This window comes from Dendropsophus ebraccatus, chromosome 13, assembly GCF_027789765.1.
Source record: "Dendropsophus ebraccatus isolate aDenEbr1 chromosome 13, aDenEbr1.pat, whole genome shotgun sequence".
Lineage (NCBI taxonomy): Eukaryota > Metazoa > Chordata > Amphibia > Anura > Hylidae > Dendropsophus > Dendropsophus ebraccatus.
Window position 1 is genome coordinate 1,468,028 of NC_091466.1, and position 23,930 is coordinate 1,491,957.

The window sequence follows — 23,930 nt, forward strand, 5'->3', positions numbered from 1 at the left end:
GGTCTCATGCAGGAGGGGGAGTGTGGGGTCTTGTGGGTAGGTGGGGGGTCTCATGCAGGAGGGGGAGTGTGGGGTCTTGTGGGTAGGCGGGGGTCTCATGCAGGAGGGGGAGCGTGGGGTTTCATGCAGGAGGGGGAGCGTGGGGTTTCGTGGGTAGGCGGGGGTCTCATGCAGGAGGGGGAGTGTGGGGTCTTGTGGGTAGGCGGGGGGTCTCATGCAGGAGGGGGAGTGTGGGGTCTTGTGGGTAGGTGGGGGGTCTCATGCAGGAGGGGGAGTGTGGGGTCTTGTGGGTAGGTGGGGGGTCTCATGCAGGAGGGGGAGTGTGGGGTCTTGTGGGTAGGCGGGGGTCTCATGCAGGAGGGGAAGTGTGGGGTCTTGTGGGTAGGCGGGGGTCTCATGCAGGAGGGGGAGCGTGGGGTTTCATGCAGGAGGGGGAGCGTGGGGTTTCGTGGGTAGGCGGGGGTCTCATGCAGGAGGGGGAGTGTGGGGTCTTGTGGGTAGGCGGGGGTCTCATGCAGGAGGGGAAGTGTGGGGTCTTGTGGGTAGGTGGGGGGTCTCATGCAGGAGGGGGAGTGTGGGGTCTTGTGGGTAGGCGGGGGTCTCATGCAGGAGGGGAAGTGTGGGGTCTTGTGGGTAGGCGGGGGGTCTCATGCAGGAGGGGGAGTGTGGGGTCTTGTGGGTAGGCGGGGGTCTCATGCAGGAGGGGGAGCGTGGGGTCTTGTGGGTAGGTGGGGGGTCTCATGCAGGAGGGGGAGCGTGGGGTCTTGTGGGTAGGCGGGGGTCTCATGCAGGAGGGGGAGCGTGGGGTCTTGTGGGTAGGCGGGGGTCTCATGCAGGAGGGGGAGTGTGGGGTCTTGTGGGTAGGCGGGGGTCTCATGCAGGAGGGGAAGTGTGGGGTCTTGTGGGTAGGCGGGGGTCTCATGCAGGAGGGGGAGCGTGGGGTTTCATGCAGGAGGGGGAGCGTGGGGTCTTGTGGGTAGGCGGGGGTCTCATGCAGGAGGGGAAGTGTGGGGTCTTGTGGGTAGGCGGGGGTCTCATGCAGGAGGGGGAGTGTGGGGTCTTGTGGGTAGGCGGGGGTCTCATGCAGGAGGGGGAGCGTGGGGTCTTGTGGGTAGGCGGGGGTCTCATGCAGGAGGGGGAGCGTGGGGTCTTGTGGGTAGGCGGAGGTCTCATGCAGGAGGGGGAGCGTGGGGTCTTGTGGGTAGGCGGGGGTCTCATGCAGGAGGGGGAGTGTGGGGTCTTGTGGGTAGGCGGAGGCCTCATTCTTCTTTTCTCACAGGGTTGTGACAGTCGATCTCAGAGGTCTGGTGATCCGGTGGGGGTCTCCACCATAAAGGACACAGGTTAGCTGGGTAATTTGTTTCGGGGGGGCGCTTCTCTTCGCTGGGGTCTTATTACTGAATATTGCTTTGTGTCTGGTGCAGGGGACAGCCGGCTGCCTCTTCTGAAGAGTTTGGGTTCTGATGAGCGGTCAGGGGCCCGGGCTCCCCCGAGCAGCAGTGTGGCAGGGCAGAGACCCCGCTCTGGGGCAGACACTGCAAAAGTGAGGCACCGAGGCGCCTCCTCCCGGGGAGGTAGGAGGTTGCACTGTGTGACCTCAGTGGGGGATGGTAAGATACTAGGCTGCCCCTCCGAGCCACAGGTTACAGAGCAGCCTGATTCTCCAGGAAGGAGGTCTCCTCCATGTTCTCCACCCACAACCTCCTCTGCCCTCCATGTAAACCCCGCCCCCGAGGACCCAGCCCTACTTCAGGATGCAGAACGGGATGAGCAGACGCTAACAATGTGCGCCAAGAACATCAAACTCAGCTCCAGCGGAGAGAAGGTGGTTGTGTGGACCAGGTAGGTGCCCCACCTCAACAGAACCCCCCCTCTACAGTACACCTGAATAGTGTCTAGCCTCATCTGTCGTTTCTCATTCACAGAGAAGCTGACCGTGTGATTCTGACCATGTGTCAGGAGTGGGGGGCACATGACGACACGTTCACCGCCATCTCCACCCAGCTCAGTAACAAGAGCCCTGCAGAGGTGAGACCCCCGCACAACGCTGAGCCTTAATTGGCTCTTCACAAGGATTTCCAAAAAGTGTAACTACTCAGGTTTTAGCTGCTTTATTTAAGAGTCTGGGGGTATATACACTGGGGGGGGGGGGGGGGAGGTGAGTATTGTCTCCACATGTGGCCTGTCCGGCACGCTTCGCACCTTACATCTTCTCTCTCCGGCAGGTTTCGCAGCGATTTCGAGAGCTGGTTCACCTTTTCCAGACGGCTTGCGTCACCAGCTCTGATGATGAGGAGGAGGGGATGGAGAATGCATCCGAGGAGGAGGAGGAGGATTAGTCACTGTCGTCACTCTCACCCCCCTCCCGGTAGCAGTGCGCCAGGCTCCGCACCTCTTCTATGGCTTCTCGGAAGTCGTCGGGCTCCACAGCAGCGGTGGAGAAGTTTAGCCAGTGGCGCATGTCTACCTTACTAACCTCAGCACAGAGGTCGCGGAGTGTCTGCCCCAGAGCGCCGGAGGTCTGCAGAGCGGATAGGACCGGGATCTGACCTATGGCTGAGGGATAGCAGTGGTTACTGTACAGGATGCCCCTTTCCCCCCCCATTGTTATGTCTAAGCACAGCGCACTTTCTGTACATGAAGGGGGAGGGGCAATAAACTTCATTGTTTATTTTAAATAAAATATGAGATGTTTGTGGACGTGGTGGGTCGTGTGTGCGCTGGCTAAACCAATCCCCCAAACATGGATGTCTCACCTGTTGCGGTGGTCCAGGACTCCGCTGCTGTAAAACCGTCCGTAGTCACATAAGGCGAGAAGAACTGAGGGAAGGAGGGTCCCAGGGTGCAGGGGGTCTTCACAAGGTGAGCCATGCTGGAGGAGGAAACAACAGCCGGAAGTGGTGTCACAGACAGTCCATGCCGAAACATGGGGGGGGGGGCAGGTGGGCACATACCTGAGGGTGCGGGGGCAGAGCTCCTGCAGGTAGCGCTGCAGAACTTGTTCTCCGTTCTCACACATGTAAAGGAAAGATTGCGGCTGCGTCCCAACAGGAAGGTCACTGAGGATACAAGAAAGGGGTCATGACTGGACATGGCGCCCCTGCGGTGTGGGAGGAGTCTGGAGAACCACACCCACAGTCACCTGGTGTGCTGCTGCTCTGGGATTCCTCTCAGGACCACAGACTGGGTGAAGGCAGCTGTGGCATCAGGACATGGTGACACAGAGCGCCAGGGGGCGGAGCTCAGGTGAGGAAGCAACGCATCAGGTAGAGACATGGTGGGCTCCAATGGAAACGGCACCGAACAGGCGGCTGAAAGCATCTGAGGAAAGAGCCAGACGTGAACCACGGGGGGAGGCGTCAAAATGGAGGCCCCAGGACATGAGCCGCAGCAACCTACCTTCCTCCCGCCAAATGTCAGCGCCTCTGCAAAGTGCAACATGGAGAGACCGGAGGACGACATCCGATACGGAGTGGTCACTGCATTTAGAGCCACCGCCAGGACTGCACTACTGTGATACTGAACCCCGGCCTGAAAAACACAGGAGGAGGCGCGCACTGTAACAGGAAGGAGGGCAGGGGGCACACTGTAACAGGAGGAGGGGAGGGGGCGCACTGTAACAGTAGGAGGGGAGGAGCAGCGCACTGTAACAGGAGGAGGGGAGGGGGCGCACTGTAACAGTAGGAGGGGAGAAGGCGCGCACTGTAACAGTAGGAGGGGAGAAGGCGCGCACTGTAACAGGAGGAGGGGAGGAGCAGCGCACTGTAACAGGAGGAGGGGAGGAGCAGTGCACTAACAGGAAGGAGGGGAGGGGGCGCACTGTAACAGGAGTGAGGGGAGGAGCAGCGCACTGTAACAGGAGGGGAGAAGGCGCGCACTGTAACAGGAGGAGGGGAGGAGGCGCGCACTGTAACAGGAGGAGGAGAGGAGCAGTGCACTAACAGGAAGGAGGGGAGGAGCAGCGCACTGTAACAGGAGGAGGCGCGCACTGTAACAGGAGGAGAGGAGGAGGAGCAGCGCACTGTACCAGGAGGAGGAGGGCAGGGGGCGCACTGTAACAGTAGGAGGGGAGGAGCAGCGCACTGTAACAGGAGGAGGGGAGGGGGCGCACTGTAACAGGAGGAGGGGAGGAGCAGCGCACTGTAACAGGAGGAGGGGAGGAGCAGCGCACTGTAACAGGAGGAGGGGAGGGGGCGCACTGTAACAGGAGGAGGGGAGGAGCAGCGCACTGTAACAGGAGGAGGGGAGGAGCAGCGCACTGTAACAGGAGGAGGGGAGAAGGCGCGCACTGTAACAGGAGGAGGGGAGGAGGCGCGCACTGTAACAGGAGGAGGAGAGGAGCAGTGCACTAACAGGAAGGAGGGGAGGGGGCGCACTGTAACAGTAGGAGGGGAGGAGCAGCGCACTGTAACAGGAGGAGGGGAAGAGGCGCGCACTGTAACAGGAGGAGAGGAGAGGAGGAGGAGCAGCGCACTGTACCAGGAGGAGGAGGGCAGGGGGCGCACTGTAACAGTAGGAGGGGAGGAGCAGCGCACTGTAACAGGAGGAGGGGAGGAGGCGCGCACTGTAACAGGAGGAGGGGGCGCGCACTGTAACAGGAGGAGGAGGAGGGCAGGGGGCGCACTGTAACAGTAGGAGGGGAGGAGGCAGCACACTGTAACAGGAGGAGGGGAGGAGCAGCGCACTGTAACAGGAGGAGGGGAGGGGGCGCACTGTAACAGGAGGAGGGGAGGGGGCGCACTGTAACAGGAGGAGGGGAGAAGCAGCGCACTGTAACAGGAGGAGGGGAGGAGCAGCGCACTGTAACAGGAGGAGGGGAGGGGGCGCACTGTAACAGGAGGAGGGGAGGGGGCGCACTGTAACAGGAGGAGGGGAGGAGCAGCGCACTGTAACAGGAGGAGGGGAGGAGGCGCGCACTGTAACAGGAGGAGGGGAGGAGGCGCGCACTGTAACAGGAGGAGGGGGAGGGGGCGCGCACTGTACCAGGAGGAGGAGGGCAGGGGGCGCACTGTAACAGTAGGAGGGGAGGGGGCTCACTGTAACAGGAGGAGGGGAGGAGCAGCGCACTGTAACAGGAGGAGGGGAGGGGGCGCACTGTAACAGGAGGAGGGGAGGAGCAGCACACTGTAACAGTAGGAGGGGAGGAGCAGCGCACTAACAGGGAAGAGGGGAGGAGCAGCACACTGTAACAGTAGGAGGGGAGGAGCAGCACACTAACAGGAGGAGGGCAGGAGGCATGCACTGTAACGGGGAGGAGGGGAGCGGCCGTGCACTGTAACAGGAGGAGGGGAGGAGCAGCACACTGTAACAGTAGGAGGGGAGGAGCAGCGCACTAACAGGGAAGAGGGGAGGAGCAGCACACTGTAACAGTAGGAGGGGAGGAGCAGCACACTAACAGGAGGAGGGCAGGAGGCATGCACTGTAACGGGGAGGAGCGGCCGTGCACTGTAACAGGAGGAGGGGAGGAGCAGCACACTGTAACAGTAGGAGGGGAGGAGCAGCGCACTAACAGGGAAGAGGGGAGGAGCAGCACACTGTAACAGTAGGAGGGGAGGAGCAGCGCACTAACAGGGAAGAGGGGAGGAGCAGCACACTGTAACAGTAGGAGGGGAGGAGCAGCACACTAACAGGAGGAGGGCAGGAGGCGTGCACTGTAACGGGGAGGAGGGGCCGTGCACTGTAACAGGAGGAGGGGAAAAGCCGCACACTAACAGGAGGAGGGGAGGAGAGGAGCCGTGTTCTGTAACAGGAGGAGGGGAGCCATGTACTGTAACAAGGAGGGGGCGTGCTGTAACAGAAGGAGGAGGGGTGAGGAGCCGCACTCTGAGAAGGGGGTGTATACTTGCTTACATTGTACAGCAGCTGGGGGAATGCTGCAGGGGGCCCCGGTCTCCGGCCCAGGCTGGATACAACAGACAGGGGGCAGAAGAGGGAGCTATGACTGCTGAGGGGCCCCAGGGCCAGGAGACAGTTCATAAGCTGGTACACCGCCTTACATGGGTCCTAGAACGGAAAGAAATGAGTGATGGGGAAGAAAGGAGGACCCGGGGCCACACTATGCCGTTATACCCCTTCCCCCTCACCCTTTCTCCTGATGGAGCAGGACATGCGCCGAAGCTCAAAATTCCCCGACCGGGATACTCGTCATGTAACAGCTCCGCCATCCGGACCCCCACCCCAGAGAAGCCATTGTGGAGGTCACACAGGATGTGAAAGCCCTGAAATACAGCAAGAGGAGGGGTCAGTAAGGTAGCCCAATCCCCCCCCCCCCCCCCCCGCCATCACAACCCTCCCCTAGGACCTGTAAGTAGTCACACTCCTCAGTGAAGAAGTGAAGTCTGTCTTCTATCTCTTCGAGTTGTGTCTTGAAGACAACGTCCCCCTGGCTGAAGGAGTCCAGTCCGTCCATATCCCTATATGATGTGAGCATGCAGGTGTATGAGACAGCCATCCTGCCCCTCCCCCAGCCTCACCTGCGTCCTCCACTCACCCACCATAGCTGTGACTGCTCACAAGGTGAACCGATTTAGGATGAAACTGTGTCTGGAGAAAGTCCGACCAAACCGAACCGGTCATCTCTGTGCTGCCAGGTGGGGGCGCTGTCTCTGGTAATGGAGAGAACAACAACATAGAACTGCAGGCAATCTGCCCTGCCCCCCACTGCCTGATCCTGTCCTTCCTCATCCACTACAGATTATCCTGATCTTCTCCTTCCTCATCCACCACAGGATAGCCTGATCCTCTCCTTCCTCATGCACCACAGGATAGCCTGATCCTCTCCTCCCTCATCCACTACAGGATAGCCTGATCCTCTCCTTCCTCATCCACTACAGATTAGCCTGATCCTCTCCTTCCTCATCCACTACAGATTAGCCTGATCCTCTCCTTCCTCATCCACTACAGATTAGCCTGATCCTCTCCTTCCTCATCCACCACAGGATAGCCTGGTCTCTCCTTCCTCATCCACCACAGGATAGCCTGATCCTCTCCTTCCTCATCCACCACAGGATAGCCTGATCCTCTCCTTCCTCATCCACCACAGGATAGCCTGATCCTCTCCTCCCTCATCCACCACAGGATAGCCTGATCCTCTCCTTCCTCATCCACTACAGGAAAGCCTGATCCTCTCCTCCCTCATCCACTACAGGATAGCCTGATCCTCTCCTTCCTCATCCACTACAGATTAGCCTGCTCCTCTCCTTCCTCATCCACCACAGGATAGCCTGGTCTCTCCTTCCTCATCCACCACAGGATAGCCTGATCCTCTCCTTCCTCATCCACCACAGGATAGCCTGATCCTCTCCTCCCTCATCCACCACAGGATAGCCTGATCCTCTCCTCCCTCATCCACTACAGGATAGCCTGATCCTCTCCTTCCTCATCCACTACAGATTAGCCTGATCCTCTCCTCCCTCATCCACCACAGGATAGCCTGATCCTCTCCTCCCTCATCCACCACAGGATAGCCTGATCCTCTCCTTCCTCATCCACTACAGGATAGCCTGATCCTCTCCATCCTCATCCACTACAGGATAGCCTGATCCTCTCCATCCTCATCCACTACAGGATAGCCTGATCCTCTCCTTTCTCATCCACCACAGGATAGCCTGATCCTCTCCTTCCTCATCCACTACAGATTAGTCTGATCCTCTCCTTCCTCATCCACTACAGATTAGCCTGATCCTGTCCTTCCTCATCCACTACAGATTACCCTGCTCCTCTCCTTCCTCATCCACCACAGGATAGCCTGATCCTCTCCTTCCTCATCCACTACAGATTACCCTGCTCCTCTCCTTCCTCATCCACCACAGGATAGCCTGATCCTCTCCTTCCTCATCCACCACTGGATAGCCTGATCCTCTCCTTCCTCATCCACTCCAGGATAGCCTGATCCTCTCCATCTTCATCCACTACAGGATAGCCTGATCCTCTCCTTCCTAATCCACTACAAATTAGCCTGATCCTCTCCTTCCTCATCCACCACAGGATAGCCTGATCCTCTCCTTCCTCATCCACTACAGATTAGTCTGATCCTCTCCTTCCTCATCCACTACAGATTAGCCTGATCCTGTCCTTCCTCATCCACTACAGATTACCCTGCTCCTCTCCTTCCTCATCCACCACAGGATAGCCTGATCCTCTCCTTCCTCATCCACCACTGGATAGCCTGATCCTCTCCTTCCTCATCCACCACTGGATAGCCTGATCCTCTCCTTCCTCATCCACTACAGGATAGCCTGATCCTCTCCATCCTCATCCACTACAGGATAGCCTGATCCTCTCCATCCTCATCCACTACAGGATAGCCTGATCCTCTCCTTTCTCATCCACCACAGGATAGCCTGATCCTCTCCTTCCTCATCCACTACAGATTAGTCTGATCCTCTCCTTCCTCATCCACTACAGATTAGTCTGATCCTCTCCTTCCTCATCCACTACAGATTACCCTGCTCCTGTCCTTCCTCATCCACTACAGATTAGCCTGATCTTCTCCTTCCTCATCCACCACAGGATAGCCTGATCCTCTCCTCCCTCATCCACTACAGATTAGCCTGATCCTCTCCTTCCTCATCCACTACAGATTAGCCTGATCCTCTCCTTCCTCATCCACTACAGATTAGCCTGATCCTCTCCTCCCTCATCCACTACAGATTAGCCTGATCCTCTCCTTCCTCATCCACTACAGATTAGCCTGATCCTCTCCTTCCTCATCCACTACAGATTAGCCTGATCCTCTCCTTCCTCATCCACTCCAGGATAGCCTGATCTTCTCCATCTTCATCCACTACAGCAGGGGTACTCAACAACTTTTAGTGAAGGTCCACTTACCGGGGTCTATTGTCAGGTGAAGGTCCGAGCTGAACATCAGTAGGAAACGTGTTTTGTTACTTTGTCACAAACGTTCAACTATTTATATACAGAATTGCTGCTTATTAGCGGGAAAACTGGCATTTTTTTCTCTCTCACCAGGCCTTTGATATTAGGTACAAAGGGGGTGACTGCCCTTGTAGTATATAGCCCCCCTGTTGCTCCCCCAGTAGTGTATAGCCCCCCCTGTGTGCTCTCCCTCAGTAGTATATAGCCCCCTGTTGCTCCCCCAGTAGTATATAGCCCCCTGTGAGCTCCCCCCAGTAGTATATAGCCTCCCCGTGCGCTCTCCCCCTGTAGAATATAGCCCCCTGTGAGCTCCCCCCAGTAGTATATAGCCCCCCTGTGCGCTCTCCCCCTGTAGTATATAGCCCCCTGTGCACTGTCCCCCAGTAGTATATAGCCCCCCTGTGAGCTCCCCCAGTAGTATATAGCCCCCCTGTGCTCTCCCCCTGTAGTATATAGCCCCCTGTGAGCTCCCCCCAGTAGTATATAGCCCCTGTGAACTCCCCCCAAGTAGTATATAGCCCCCCTGTGAGCTCCACCCTGTAGTATATAGCCCTCTGTGAGCTCCCCTGTAGTATATAGCCCCCCCGTGCGCTGTCCCCCTGTAGTATATAGCCCCCCCGTGCGCTGTCCCCCTGTAGTATATAGCCCCCTGTGAGCTCCCCCCAGTAGTATATAGCGCCCCTGTGCTCTCCCCCCAGTAGTATATAGCCCCCTGTGAGGTCCCCCCCAGTAGTATATAGCCCCCCTTGTGCTTTCCCCCTGTAGTATATAGCCCCTGTGAGGTCCCCCCTGTAGTATATAACTCCCTGTGCGCTCCCCCCAGTAGTATATAGCCCCCTCAGTAGTATATAGCCCCCTGTGAGGTGCCCCCTGTAGTATATAGCCCCCTGTGCGCTCCCCCCAGTAGTATATAGCCCCCTCAGTAGTATATAGCCCCCTGTGAGGTGCCCCCTGTAGTATATAGCCCCCTGTGCGCTCCCCCCAGTAGTATATAGCCCCCTCAGTAGTATATAGCCCCCTGTGAGGTCCCCCCTGTAGTATATAGTCCACCTGTGCGCTCTCCCCTTGTAGATGCCCCCCAGACAGAAAAAAAAAAAATAACAAAAACAACTCACCTAGCATCTCGTTCCCCGCTGCGGCTGTCTTCGTCTCTTCCCGTCGGTCCGGCCCCCGGCTGATACGCGCTCTGTAGGGATGTCCCGGGGATTCCCCAGCAGAGCGCGCATCAGTGACCTCAGCGTACGCCGCCGGTCTGCACTTCCGGGAAGGACAGGCCGGCAGCGTACACTGAGGTCTGTGGTGCGCGCTCTGCTGGGGAATCCCCGGGACATCCCCAGAGAGCGCGTATCAGCCGGGGGCCGGACCGACACTGCCCCCAGCCCCACAGGCGTACTGACATCTAAGGACAGTACGCCTATGGGGCGGGAGGCAGTGCGGTGGGGAGCGGGACAGACCGGATCAGGGGCGGTTAGGAGGTCTGACCAGGGGTCCGGACAGCTGGCCTCCGCGGTCCGGGTTCGGACCGCGGTCCGCCAGTTGAGGGCCCCTGCACTACAGGATAGCCTGATCCTCTCCTTCCTAATACACTACAAATTAGCCTGATCCTCTCCTTCCTCATCCACCACAGGATAGCCTGATCCTCTCCATCCTCATCCACTACAGGATAGCCTGATCCTCTCCTTTCTCATCCACCACAGGATAGCCTGATCCTCTCCTTCCTCATCCACTACAGATTAGTCTGATCCTCTCCTTCCTCATCCACCACAGGATAGCCTGATCCTCTCCTTCCTCATCCACTACAGATTACCATGCTCCTCTCCTTCCTCATCCACTGCAGGATAGCCTGATCCTCTCCATCTTCATCCACTACAGGATAGCCTGATCCTCTCCATCTTCATCCACTACAGGATAGCCTGATCCTCTCCTCCCTCATCCACTACAGATTAGCCTGATCCTCTCCTTCCTCATCCACTGCAGGATAGCCTGATCCTCTCCATCTTCATCCACTACAGGATAGCCTGATCCTCTCCTTCCTCATCCACTACAAATTAGCCTGATCCTCTCCTTCCTCATCCACCACAGGATAGCCTGATCCTCTCCTCCCTCATCCACTACAGATTAGCCTGATCCTCTCCTTCCTCATCCACTGCAGGATAGCCTGATCCTCTCCATCTTCATCCACTACAGGATAGCCTGATCCTCTCCTTCCTCATCCACCACTGGATAGCCTGATCCTCTCCTTCCTCATCCACCACAGGATAGCCTGATCCTCTCCTCCCTCATCCACTACAGATTAGCCTGATCCTCTCCATCTTCATCCACTACAGGATAGCCTGATCCTCTCCTTCCTCATCCACTACAAATTAGCCTGATCCTCTCCTCCCTCATCCACTACAGATTAGCCTGATCCTCTCCTTCCTCATCCACTACAGGATAGCCTGATCCTCTCCTTCCTCATCCACTACAGATTACCCTGATCCTCTCCTTCCTCATCCACTACAGGATAGCCTGATCTTGTCCTCTGCTTCTCATCCATCACATGTTTAGTTTAATATAGAGCAGGGCACAGAATGATTATATGTCCTCTGTTGATTATCTGGCTCCGTTATATCACAGTTGTGGTGATCATCATTTCCTCCCCCCCCCCCCCTAGCACAATATGACATGGGGATTGCCCTCAACGCAGAGCGGCAGGTACAAGGAGGATACTGGGAAATAAACGCCTCACAGAGAAGGAGCCTTCCTCCATATGTCCCAGCCTCGCTACTCACCTCCATCATGGCCGGGTGATAGGGCCCCATCTTCTCCCTGATACAAGACACAAGACTCCAGGTTACTCAGAAACCAGCCTGCCCCCACTACACAACCAAGCCTGGAGAAGAGCCCCCTTATGTTACCTGCAGGGTGCCGGGGTCTTCTCTGTGAACGCTTACATTTCCTTTCCTGTAACAGCAGACAATAAAACAGTATCATCTGAACAAGAAAACACTACAGCAGTACCACAAAGGTGCCATACTGATAGAGTGGACGTAGTATCCTCATCACAGTGTCAGGCAATGGGGAGAGTAGGAAGCGCTTAAGACAGATCCGGGCTGTGTGCAGGACTGGTATCTAAAGGGGCACACCGAATCTCACCAGGCTGGAACACTGTGCCGTGTGCGTCTGTCCTCGTATACAGAGCTTTCATCTCTCAGCAATCGGACGCTCCCTAAAACACACAATATAGTCATACAGTAAGCAGACAAAAAGCTACGCTTCAAGGAATATATTCAAGAGAAAGAAGGAGGCTAAACCTCCAATAATACAGTAAAAAGGAGGAGGATACAGCTGTGGTAATATAGTAACTAGGAAGGAGGAGGAAGATACAGCTGTGGTAATATAGTAACTAGGCAGGAGGAGGAGGATACAGCTGTGGTAATATAGTAACTAGGAAGGAGGAGGAGGATACAGCTGTGGTAATATAGTAACTAGGCAGGAGGAGGATACAGCTGTGGTAATATAGTAACTAGGAAGGAGGAGGAAGATACAGCTGTGGTAATATAGTAACTAGGCAGGAGGAGGAGGATACAGCTGTGGTAATATAGTAACTAGGAAGGAGGAGGAGGATACAGCTGTGGTAATATAGTAACTAGGCAGGATGGGGTGGATACAGCTGTGGTAATATAGTAACTAGGCAGGATGGGGAGGATACAGCTGTGGTAATATAGTAACTAGGAAGGAGGAGGATACAGCTGTGGTAATATAGTAACTAGGCAGGAGGAGGATACAGCTGTGGTAATATAGTAACTAGGCAGGAGGAGGAGGATACAGCTGTGGTAATATAGTAACTAGGCAGGAGGAGGAGGATACAGCTGTGGTAATATAGTAACTAGGAAGGAGGAGGAGGATACAGCTGTGGTAATATAGTAACTAGGCAGGAGGGGGAGGATACAGCTGTGGTAATATAGTAACTAGGAAGGAGGAGGATACAGCTGTGGTAATATAGTAACTAGGCAGGATGGGGAGGATACAGAGGTGGTAATATAGTAACTAGGAAGGAGGAGGATACAGCTGTGGTAATATAGTAACTAGGAAGGAGGAGGATACAGCTGTGGTAATATAGTAACAAGGAAGGAGGAGGATACAGCTGTGGTAATATAGTAACTACGCAGGATGGGGAGGATACAGCTGTGGTAATATAGTAACTAGGAAGGAGGAGGATACAGCTGTGGTAATATAGTAACTAGGAAGGAGGAGGATACAGTTGTGGTAATATAGTAACTAGGCAGGAGGAGGAGGATACAGCTGTGGTAATATAGTAACTACGCAGGAGGAGGATACAGCTGTGGTAATATAGTAACTACGCAGGATGGGGAGGATACAGCTGTGGTAATATAGTAACTAGGAAGGAGGAGGATACAGTTGTGGTAATATAGTAACTAGGCAGGAGGAGGAGGATACAACTGTGGTAATATAGTAACTAGGCAGGAGGAGGAGGATACAGCTGTGGTAATATAGTAACTACGCAGGAGGAGGATACAGCTGTGGTAATATAGTAACTACGCAGGATGGGGAGGATACAGCTGTGGTAATATAGTAACTAGGAAGGAGGAGGATACAGTTGTGGTAATATAGTAACTAGGCAGGAGGAGGAGGATACAACTGTGGTAATATAGTAACTAGGCAGGAGGAGGAGGATACAGTTGTGGTAATATAGTAACTAGGAAGGAGGAGGAGGAGGATACAGCTGTGGTAATATAGTAACTAGGCAGGAGGGGGAGGATACAGCTGTGGTAATATAGTAACTAGGCAGGAGGAGGAGGATACAGTTGTGGTAATATAGTAACTAGGAAGGAGGAGGAGGATACAGCTGTGGTAATATAGTAACTAGGAAGGAGGAGGATGCAGCTGTGGTAATATAGTAACTAGGATGGGGAGGATACAGCTGTGGTAATATAGTAACTAGGAAGGAGGAGGATACAGCTGTGGTAATATAGTAACTAGGCAGGAGGAGGAGGATACAGCTGTGGTAATATAGTAACTAGGAAGGAGGAGGAGGATACAGCTGTGGTAATATAGTAACTAGGAAGGAGGAGGATACAGCTGTGGTAATATAGTAACTAGGCAGGAGGAGGAGGATACAGCTGTGGTAATATAGTAACTAGGAAGGAGGAGGAGGATACAGCTGTGGTAATATAGTAACTAGGAAGGAGGAGGATACAGCTGTGGTAATATAGTAACTAGGCAGGAGGAGGAGGATACAGCTGTGGTAATATAGTAACTAGGCAGGATGGGGAGGATACAGAGGTGGTAATATAGTAACTAGGAAGGAGGAGGAGGATACAGCTGTGGTAATATAGTAACTAGGCAGGAGGAGGATACAGCTGTGGTAATATAGTAACTAGGCAGGAGGAGGAGGAGGATACAGCTGTGGTAATATAGTAACTAGGCAGGAGGAGGATACAGCTGTGGTAATATAGTAACTAGGAAGGAGGAGGATACAGCTGTGGTAATATAGTAACTAGGCAGGAGGAGGAGGATACAGCTGTGGTAATATAGTAACTAGGCAGGAGGAGGAGGATACAGCTGTGGTAATATAGTAACTAGGCAGGAGGAGGAGGATACAGCTGTGGTAATATAGTAACTAGGCAGGAGGAGGAGGATACAGCTGTGGTAATATAGTAACTAGGCAGGAGGAGGATACAGCTGTGGTAATATAGTAACTAGGCAGGAGGAGGAGGATACAGCTGTGGTAATATAGTAACTAGGAAGGAGGAGGAGGATACAGCTGTGGTAATATAGTAACTAGGCAGGAGGAGGAGGATACAGCTGTGGTTATATAGTAACTAGGCAGGAGGAGGAGGATACAGCTGTGGTAATATAGTAACTAGGCAGGATGGGGAGGATACAGAGGTGGTAATATAGTAACTAGGAAGGAGGAGGAGGATACAGCTGTGGTAATATAGTAACTAGGCAGGAGGAGGAGGATACAGCTGTGGTAATATAGTAACTAGGCAGGAGGAGGATACAGCTGTGGTAATATAGTAACTAGGAAGGAGGAGGAGGATACAGCTGTGGTAATATAGTAACTAGGCAGGAAGGAGGAGGATACAGCTGTGGTAATATAGTAACTAGGCAGGATAGGGAGGATACAGCTGTGGTAATATAGTAACTAGGAAGGAGGAGGAGGATACAGCTGTGGTAATATAGTAACTATGCAGGATGGGGAGGATACAGCTGTGGTAATATAGTAACTAGGCAGGATGGGGAGGATACAGCTGTGGTAATATAGTAACTAAGCAGGAGGAGGAAGATACAGCTGTGGTAATATAGTAACTAGGCAGGAGGAGGATACAGCTGTGGTAATATAGTAACTAGGCAGGAGGAGGAGGATACAGCTGTGGTAATATACTAACTAGGCAGGAGGAGGATACAGCTGTGGTAATATAGTAACTAGGCAGGAGGAGGAGGATACAGCTGTGGTAATATAGTAACTAGGAAGGAGGAGGAAGATACAGCTGTGGTAATATAGTAACTAGGCCGGAGGGGGAGGATACAGCTGTGGTAATATAGTAACTAGGCAGGAGGAGGAGGATACAGCTGTGGTAATATAGTAACTAGGAAGGAGGAGGATACAGCTGTGGTAATATAGTAACTAGGAAGGAGGAGGATACAGTTGTGGTAATATAGTAACTAGGCAGGAGGAGGAGGATACAGCTGTGGTAATATAGTAACTAGGCAGGAGGAGGAGGATACAGTTGTGGTAATATAGTAACTAGGAAGGAGGAGGAGGAGGATACAGCTGTGGTAATATAGTAACTAGGCAGGGGGGGGAGGATACAGCTGTGGTAATATAGTAACTAGGCAGGAGGAGGAGGATACAGTTGTGGTAATATAGTAACTAGGAAGGAGGAGGAGGATACAGCTGTGGTAATATAGTAACTAGGAAGGAGGAGGATGCAGCTGTGGTAATATAGTAACTAGGATGGGGAGGATACAGCTGTGGTAATATAGTAACTAGGAAGGAGGAGGATACAGCTGTGGTAATATAGTAACTAGGAAGGAGGAGGAGGATACAGCTGTGGTAATATAGTAACTAGGCAGGAGGGGGAGGATACAGCTGTGGTAATATAGTAACTAGGCAGGAGGAGGAGGATACAGCTGTGGTAATATAGTAACTAGGCAGGAGGGGGAGGATACAGCTGTGGTAATATAGTAACTAGGCAGGAGGAGGAGGATACAGAGGTGGTAATATAGTAACTAGGCAGGAGGAGGATACAGCTGTGGTAATATAGTAACTAGGCAGGAGGAGGAGGATACAGCTGTGGTAATATAGTAACTAGGCAGGAGGAGGAGGATACAGCTGTGGTAATATAGTAACTAGGCAGGATGGGGAGGATACAGAGGTGGTAATATAGTAACTAGGAAGGAGGAGGAGGATACAGCTGTGGTAATATAGTAACTAGGCAGGAGGAGGATACAGCTGTGGTAATATAGTAACTAGGCAGGAGGAGGAGGAGGATACAGCTGTGGTAATATAGTAACTAGGAAGGAGGAGGATACAGCTGTGGTAATATAGTAACTAGGCAGGAGGAGGAGGATACAGCTGTGGTAATATAGTAACTAGGCAGGAGGAGGAGGATACAGCTGTGGTAATATAGTAACTAGGCAGGAGGAGGAGGATACAGCTGTGGTAATATAGTAACTAGGCAGGAGGAGGAGGATACAGCTGTGGTAATATAGTAACTAGGCAGGAGGAGGATACAGCTGTGGTAATATAGTAACTAGGCAGGAGGAGGAGGATACAGCTGTGGTAATATAGTAACTAGGAAGGAGGAGGAGGATACAGCTGTGGTAATATAGTAACTAGGAAGGAGGAGGAGGATACAGCTGTGGTAATATAGTAACTAGGCAGGAGGAGGAGGATACAGCTGTGGTTATATAGTAACTAGGCAGGAGGAGGAGGATACAGCTGTGGTAATATAGTAACTAGGCAGGATGGGGAGGATACAGCTGTGGTAATATAGTAACTAGGCAGGATGGGGAGGATACAGAGGTGGTAATATAGTAACTAGGAAGGAGGAGGAGGATACAGCTGTGGTAATATAGTAACTAGGCAGGATGGGGAGGATACAGCTGTGGTAATATAGTAACTAGGAAGGAGGAGGAGGATACAGCTGTGGTAATATAGTAACTAGGCAGGATGGGGAGGATACAGCTGTGGTAATATAGTAACTAGGCAGGATGGGGAGGATACAGCTGTGGTAATATAGTAACTAGGCAGGATGGGGAGGATACAGCTGTGGTAATATAGTAACTAGGCAGGAGGAGGAGGATACAGCTGTGGTAATATAGTAACTAGGCAGGAGGAGGAGGATACAGCTGTGGTAATATAGTAACTAGGCAGGAGGAGGAGGAGGATACAGCTGTGGTAATATAGTAACTAGGAAGGAGGAGGAGGATACAGCTGTGGTAATATAGTAACTAGGCAGGAGGAGGAGGATACAGCTGTGGTAATATAGTAACTAGGAAGGAGGAGGAAGATACAGCTGTGGTAATATAGTAACTAGGCAGGATGGGGAGGATACAGCTGTGGTAATATAGTAACTAGGCAGGAGGAGGAGGATACAGCTGTGGTAATATAGTAACTAGGCAGGATGGGGAGGATACAGCTGTGGTAATATAGTAACTAGGCAGGATGGGGAGGATACAGAGGTGGTAATATAGTAACTAGGAAGGAGGAGGAGGATACAGCTGTGGTAATATAGTAACTAGGCAGGAGGGGGAGGATACAGCTGTGGTAATATAGTAACTAGGCAGGAGGAGGATACAGCTGTGGTAATATAGTAACTAGGAAGGAGGAGGAGGATACAGCTGTGGTAATATAGTAACTAGGCAGGAAGGAGGAGGATACAGCTGTGGTAATATAGTAACTAGGCAGGATAGGGAGGATACAGCTGTGGTAATATAGTAACTAGGCAGGATGAGGAGGATACAGCTGTGGTAATATAGTAACTAGGAAGGAGGAGGATACAGTTGTGGTAATATAGTAACTAGGAAGGAGGAGGAGGATACAGCTGTGGTAATATAGTAACTATGCAGGATGGGGAGGATACAGCTGTGGTAATATAGTAACTAGGCAGGATGGGGAGGATACAGCTGTGGTAATATAGTAACTAGGCAGGAGGAGGAGGATACAGCTGTGGTAATATAGTAACTAGGAAGGAGGAGGAGGATACAGCTGTGGTAATATAGTAACTAGGAAGGAGGAGGATGCAGCTGTGGTAATATAGTAACTAGGCAGTATGGGGAGGATACAGCTGTGGTAATATAGTAACTAGGCAGGAGGAGGAGGATACAGCTGTGGTAATATAGTAACTAGGAAGGAGGAGGAGGATACAGCTGTGGTAATATAGTAACTAAGCAGGAGGAGGAAGATACAGCTGTGGTAATATAGTAACTAGGCAGGAGGAGGATACAGCTGTGGTAATATAGTAACTAGGCAGGAGGAGGAGGATACAGCTGTGGTAATATACTAACTAGGCAGGAGGAGGATACAGCTGTGGTAATATAGTAACTAGGCAGGAGGAGGAGGATACAGCTGTGGTAATATAGTAACTAGGAAGGAGGAGGAAGATACAGCTGTGGTAATATAGTAACTAGGCCGGAGGGGGAGGATACAGCTGTGGTAATATAGTAACTAGGCAGGAGAAGGAGGATACAGCTGTGGTAATATAGTAACTAGGAAGGAGGAGGATACAGCTGTGGTAATATAGTAACTAGGAAGGAGGAGGATACAGTTGTGGTAATATAGTAACTAGGCAGGAGGAGGATACAGCTGTGGTAATATAGTAACTAGGCAGGATGGGGAGGATACAGCTGTGGTAATATAGTAACTAGGCAGGAGGAGGATACAGCTGTGGTAATATAGTAACTAGGAAGGAGGAGGAGGATACAGCTGTGGTAATATAGTAACTAGGCAGGAGGAGGAGGATACAGCTGTGGTAATATAGTAACTAGGCAGGAGGGGGAGGATACAGCTGTGGTAATATAGTAACTAGGCAGGAGGGGGAGGATACAGCTGTGGTAATATAGTAACTAGGCAGGAGGAGGAGGATACAGCTGTGGTAATATAGTAACTAGGCAGGAGGAGGATACAGCTGTGGTAATATAGTAACTAGGCAGGAGGGGGAGGATACAGCTGTGGTAATATAGTAACTAGGCAGGAGGGGGAGGATACAGCTGTGGTAATATAGTAACTAGGCAGGAGGGGGAGGATACAGCTGTGGTAATATAGTAACTAGGCAGGAGGAGGAGGATACAGCTGTGGTAATATAGTAACTAGGCAGGAGGGGGAGGATACAGCTGTGGTAATATAGTAACTAGGCAGGAGGGGGAGGATACAGCTGTGGTAATATAGTAACTAGGCAGGAGGAGGAGGATACAGCTGTGGTAATATAGTAACTAGGCAGGAGGGAGGATACAGCTGTGGTAATATAGTAACTAGGCAGGATGGGAGGATACAGCTGTGGTAATATAGTAACTAGGAAGGAGGAGGATACAGCTGTGGTAATATAGTAACTAGGCAGGAGGAGGAGGAGGATACAGCTGTGGTAATATAGTAACTAGGCAGGAGGAGGAGGAGGATACAGCTGTGGTAATATAGTAACTAGGCAGGAGGAGGAGGATACAGCTGTGGTAATATAGTAACTAGGAAGGAGGAGGAGGATACAGCTGTGGTAATATAGTAACTAGGCAGGAGGAGGATACAGCTGTGCTAATATAGTAACTAGGCAGGAGGAGGATACAGCTGTGGTAATATAGTAACTAGGCAGGAAGGAGGAGGATACAGCTGTGGTAATATAGTAACTAGGCAGGAGGAGGAGGATACAGCTGTGGTAATATAGTAACAAGGCAGGAGGAGGAGGATACAGCTGTGGTAATATAGTAACTAGGAAGGAGGAGGAGGATACAGCTGTGGTAATATAGTAACTAGGCAGGAGGAGGAGGATACAGCTGTGGTAATATAGTAACTAGGAAGGAGGAGGAGGATACAGCTGTGGTAATATAGTAACTAGGCAGGATGGGGAGGATACAGCTGTGGTAATATAGTAACTAGGCAGGAGGAGGAGGATACAGCTGTGGTAATATAGTAACTAGGCAGGAGGAGGATACAGTTGTGGTAATATAGTAACTAGGCAGGATGAGGAGGATACAGCTGTGGTAATATAGTAACTAGGAAGGAGGAGGATACAGTTGTGGTAATATAGTAACTAGGCAGGATGAGGAGGATACAGCTGTGGTAATATAGTAACTAGGAAGGAGGAGGATACAGCTGTGGTAATATAGTAACTAGGCAGGAGGAGGAGGATACAGCTGTGGTAATATAGTAACTAGGAAGGAGGAGGATACAGCTGTGGTAATATAGTAACTAGGAAGGAGGAGGATACAGCTGTGGTAATATAGTAACTAGGCAGGAGGAGGAGGATACAGCTGTGGTAATATAGTAACTAGGCAGGATGAGGAGGATACAGCTGTGGTAATATAGTAACTAGGAAGGAGGAGGATACAGTTGTGGTAATATAGTAACTAGGCAGGATGAGGAGGATACAGCTGAGGTAATATAGTAACTAGGAAGGAGGAGGATACAGCTGTGGTAATATAGTAACTAGGCAGGAGGAGGAGGATACAGCTGTGGTAATATAGTAACTAGGAAGGAGGAGGATACAGCTGTGGTAATATAGTAACTAGGAAGGAGGAGGATACAGCTGTGGTAATATAGTAACTAGGCAGGAGGAGGAGGATACAGCTGTGGTAATATAGTAACTAGGCAGGAGGAGGAGGATACAGCTGTGGTAATATAGTAACTAGGCAGGAGGAGGAGGATACAGCTGTGGTAATATAGTAACTAGGCAGGAGGAGGAGGATACAGCTGTGGTAATATAGTAACTAGGCAGGAGGAGGATACAGCTGTGGTAATATAGTAACTAGGCAGGATGGGGAGGATACAGCTGTGGTAATATAGTAACTAGGAAGGAGGAGGAGGATACAGCTGTGGTAATATAGTAACTAGGAAGGAGGAGGAGGATACAGCTGTGGTAATATAGTAACTAGGCAGGAGGAGGAGGATACAGGTGTGGTAATATAGTAACTAGGCAGGATGGGGAGGATACAGCTGTGGTAATATAGTAACTAGGCAGGATGGGGAGGATACAGCTGTGGTAATATAGTAACTAGGCAGGAGGAGGAGGATACAGCTGTGGTAATATAGTAACTAGGAAGGAGGAGGAGGATACAGCTGTGGTAATATAGTAACTAGGCAGGAGGGGGAGGATACAGCTGTGGTAATATAGTAACTAGGCAGGAGGAGGATACAGCTGTGGTAATATAGTAACTAGGCAGGATGAGGAGGATACAGCTGTGGTAATATAGTAACTAGGCAGGAGGAGGAGGAGGATACAGCTGTGGTAATATAGTAACTAGGAAGGAGGAGGATACAGCTGTGGTAATATAGTAACTAGGCAGGAGGAGGAGGAGGATACAGCTGTGGTAATATAGTAACTAGGAAGGAGGAGGATACAGCTGTGGTAATATAGTAACTAGGCAGGAGGAGGATACAGCTGTGGTAATATAGTAACTAGGAAGGAGGAGGAGGATACAGCTGTGGTAATATAGTAACTAGGCAGGATGGGGAGGATACAGCTGTGGTAATATAGTAACTAGGCAGGAGGAGGAGGATACAGCTGTGGTAATATAGTAACTAGGCAGGAGGGGGAGGATACAGCTGTGGTAATATAGTAACTAGGCAGGAGGAGGATACAGCTGTGGTAATATAGTAACTAGGAAGGAGGAGGAGGATACAGCGGAGGTTATATAGTAACTAGGAAGGATGGGGAGGATACAGCTGTGGTAATATAGTAACTAGGCAGGAGAAGGAGGAGGATACAGCTGTGGTAATATACTAAATAGGCAGGATGGGGAGGATACAGCTGTGGTAATATACTAAATAGGCAGGATGGGGAGGATACAGCTGTGGTAATATACTAAATAGGCAGGATGGGGAGGATACAGCTGTGGTAATATAGTAACTAGGCAGGAGGAGGATACAGCTGTGGTAATATAGTAACTAGGCAGGAGGAGGAGGATACAGCTGTGGTAATATAGTAACTAGGCAGGAGGAGGATACAGCTGTGGTTATATACTAAATAGGCAGGAGGGGGAGGATACAGCTGTGGTAATATAGTAACTAGGAAGGAGGAGGAGGATACAGCTGTGGTAATATAGTAACTAGGAAGGAGGAGGAGGAGGATACAGCTGTGGTAATATAGTAACTAGGCAGGAGGAGGAGGATACAGCTGTGGTAATATACTAAATAGGCAGTATGGGGAGGATACAGCTGTGGTAATGTACTAAATAGGCAGGAGGAGGAGGAGGATACAGCTGTGGTAATATAGTAACTAGGCAGGAGGAGGATACAGCTGTGGTAATATAGTAACTAGGAAGGATACAGAGGTGGTAATATAGTAACTAGGCAGGAGGAGGATACAGCTGTGGTAATATAGTAACTAGGCAGGAGGAGGATACAGCTGTGGTAATATAGTAACTAGGCAGGATGGGGAGGATACAGCTGTGGTAATATAGTAACTAGGCAGGATGGGGAGGATACAGCTGTGGTAATATAGTAACTAGGCAGGAGGAGGAGGATACAGCTGTGGTAATGTAGTAACTAGGAAGGAGGAGGATGCAGCTGTGGTAATATAGTAACTAGGAAGGATGGGGAGGATACAGCTGTGGTAATATAGTAACTAGGCAGGATGGGGAGGATACAGCTGTGGTAATATAGTAACTAGGCAGGAGGGGGAGGATACAGCTGTGGTAATATAGTAACTAGGCAGGAGGAGGAGGAAACAGCTGTGGTAATATAGTAACTAGGAAGGATGGGGAGGATACAGAGGTGGTAATATAGTAACTAGGATGGAGGAGGATACAGCTGTGGTAATATAGTAACTAGGAAGGAGGAGGAAGATACAGCTGTGGTAATATAGTAACTAGGAAGGAGGAGGAGGATACACCTGTGGTAATATAGTAACTAGGCAGGAGGAGGAGGAAACAGCTGTGGTAATATAGTAACTAGGAAGGAGGAGGAGGATACAGCTGTGGTAATATAGTAACTAGGCAGGATGGGGAGGATACAGAGGTGGTAATACAGTAACTAGGAAGGAGGAGGATACAGCTGTGGTAATATAGTAACTAGGAAGGAGGAGGAGGATACAGCTGTGGTAATATAGTAACTAGGCAGGAGGAGGAGGATACAGTTGTGGTAATATAGTAACTAGGCAGGATGGGGAGGATACAGCTGTGGTAATGTAGTAACTAGGCAGGAGGAGGAGGATACAGCTGTGGTAATATAGTAACTAGGAAGGAGGAGGAGGATACAGCTGTGGTAATATAGTAACTAGGCAGGATGGGGAGGATACAGAGGTGGTAATATAGTAACTAGGAAGGAGGAGGAGGATACAGCTGTGGTAATATAGTAACTAGGCAGGATGGGGAGGATACAGAGGTGGTAATATATTAACTAGGAAGGAGGAGGAGGAGGATACAGCTGTGGTAATATAGTAACTAGGCAGGATGGGGAGGATACAGCTGTGGTAATATAGTAACTAGGAAGGAGGAGGAGGATACAGCTGTGGTAATATAGTAACTAGGAAGGAGGAGGATACAGCTGTGGTAATATAGTAACTAGGAAGGAGGAGGAGGATACAGCTGTGGTAATATAGTAACTAGGAAGGAGGAGGAGGAGGATACAGCTGTGGTAATATAGTAACTAGGCAGGATGGGGAGGATACAGCTGTGGTAATATAGTAACTAGGAAGGAGGAGGAGGATACAGCTGTGGTAATATAGTAACTAGGAAGGAGGAGGAGGATACAGCTGTGGTAATATAGTAACTAGGCAGGATGGGGAGGATACAGCTGTGGTAATATAGTAACTAGGAAGGAGGAGGAGGATACAGCTGTGGTAATATAGTAACTAGGCAGGATGGGGAGGATACAGCTGTGGTAATATAGTAAC

General features: G+C 51.2%; 2 protein-coding genes across 8 annotated transcripts in view; one reads left to right on the top strand and one right to left on the bottom strand.

Moving 5' to 3' along the window:
• GON4L (gon-4 like) overlaps nucleotides 1–2,700 on the top strand; it is a 45,785-nt gene extending 43,085 nt beyond the window's left edge. For all 7 annotated transcript variants that reach the window (XM_069950714.1, XM_069950719.1, XM_069950716.1 and 4 more), the window contains 4 exons: nucleotides 1,280–1,343; nucleotides 1,425–1,842; nucleotides 1,926–2,028; nucleotides 2,226–2,700. In XM_069950714.1, the coding sequence (XP_069806815.1) occupies nucleotides 1,280–1,343; nucleotides 1,425–1,842; nucleotides 1,926–2,028; nucleotides 2,226–2,339 (699 nt within the window). In that variant the 3' untranslated portion in view covers nucleotides 2,340–2,700. The remainder of the gene's footprint in view (nucleotides 1–1,279; nucleotides 1,344–1,424; nucleotides 1,843–1,925; nucleotides 2,029–2,225) is intronic.
• Nucleotides 2,096–23,930, bottom strand: part of MSTO1 (misato mitochondrial distribution and morphology regulator 1) — a 30,081-nt gene continuing 8,246 nt past the window's right edge. The window contains exons 3-14 of the mRNA XM_069950721.1: nucleotides 12,013–12,085; nucleotides 11,775–11,820; nucleotides 11,649–11,685; nucleotides 6,491–6,605; nucleotides 6,302–6,413; nucleotides 6,084–6,218; nucleotides 5,851–6,003; nucleotides 3,400–3,531; nucleotides 3,143–3,321; nucleotides 2,955–3,059; nucleotides 2,757–2,872; nucleotides 2,096–2,556 (exon numbers count right to left, since the gene is read on the bottom strand). Of these exons, the coding sequence (XP_069806822.1) occupies nucleotides 2,336–2,556; nucleotides 2,757–2,872; nucleotides 2,955–3,059; nucleotides 3,143–3,321; nucleotides 3,400–3,531; nucleotides 5,851–6,003; nucleotides 6,084–6,218; nucleotides 6,302–6,413; nucleotides 6,491–6,605; nucleotides 11,649–11,685; nucleotides 11,775–11,820; nucleotides 12,013–12,085 (1,424 nt within the window). The 3' untranslated portion in view covers nucleotides 2,096–2,335. The remainder of the gene's footprint in view (nucleotides 2,557–2,756; nucleotides 2,873–2,954; nucleotides 3,060–3,142; nucleotides 3,322–3,399; nucleotides 3,532–5,850; nucleotides 6,004–6,083; nucleotides 6,219–6,301; nucleotides 6,414–6,490; nucleotides 6,606–11,648; nucleotides 11,686–11,774; nucleotides 11,821–12,012; nucleotides 12,086–23,930) is intronic.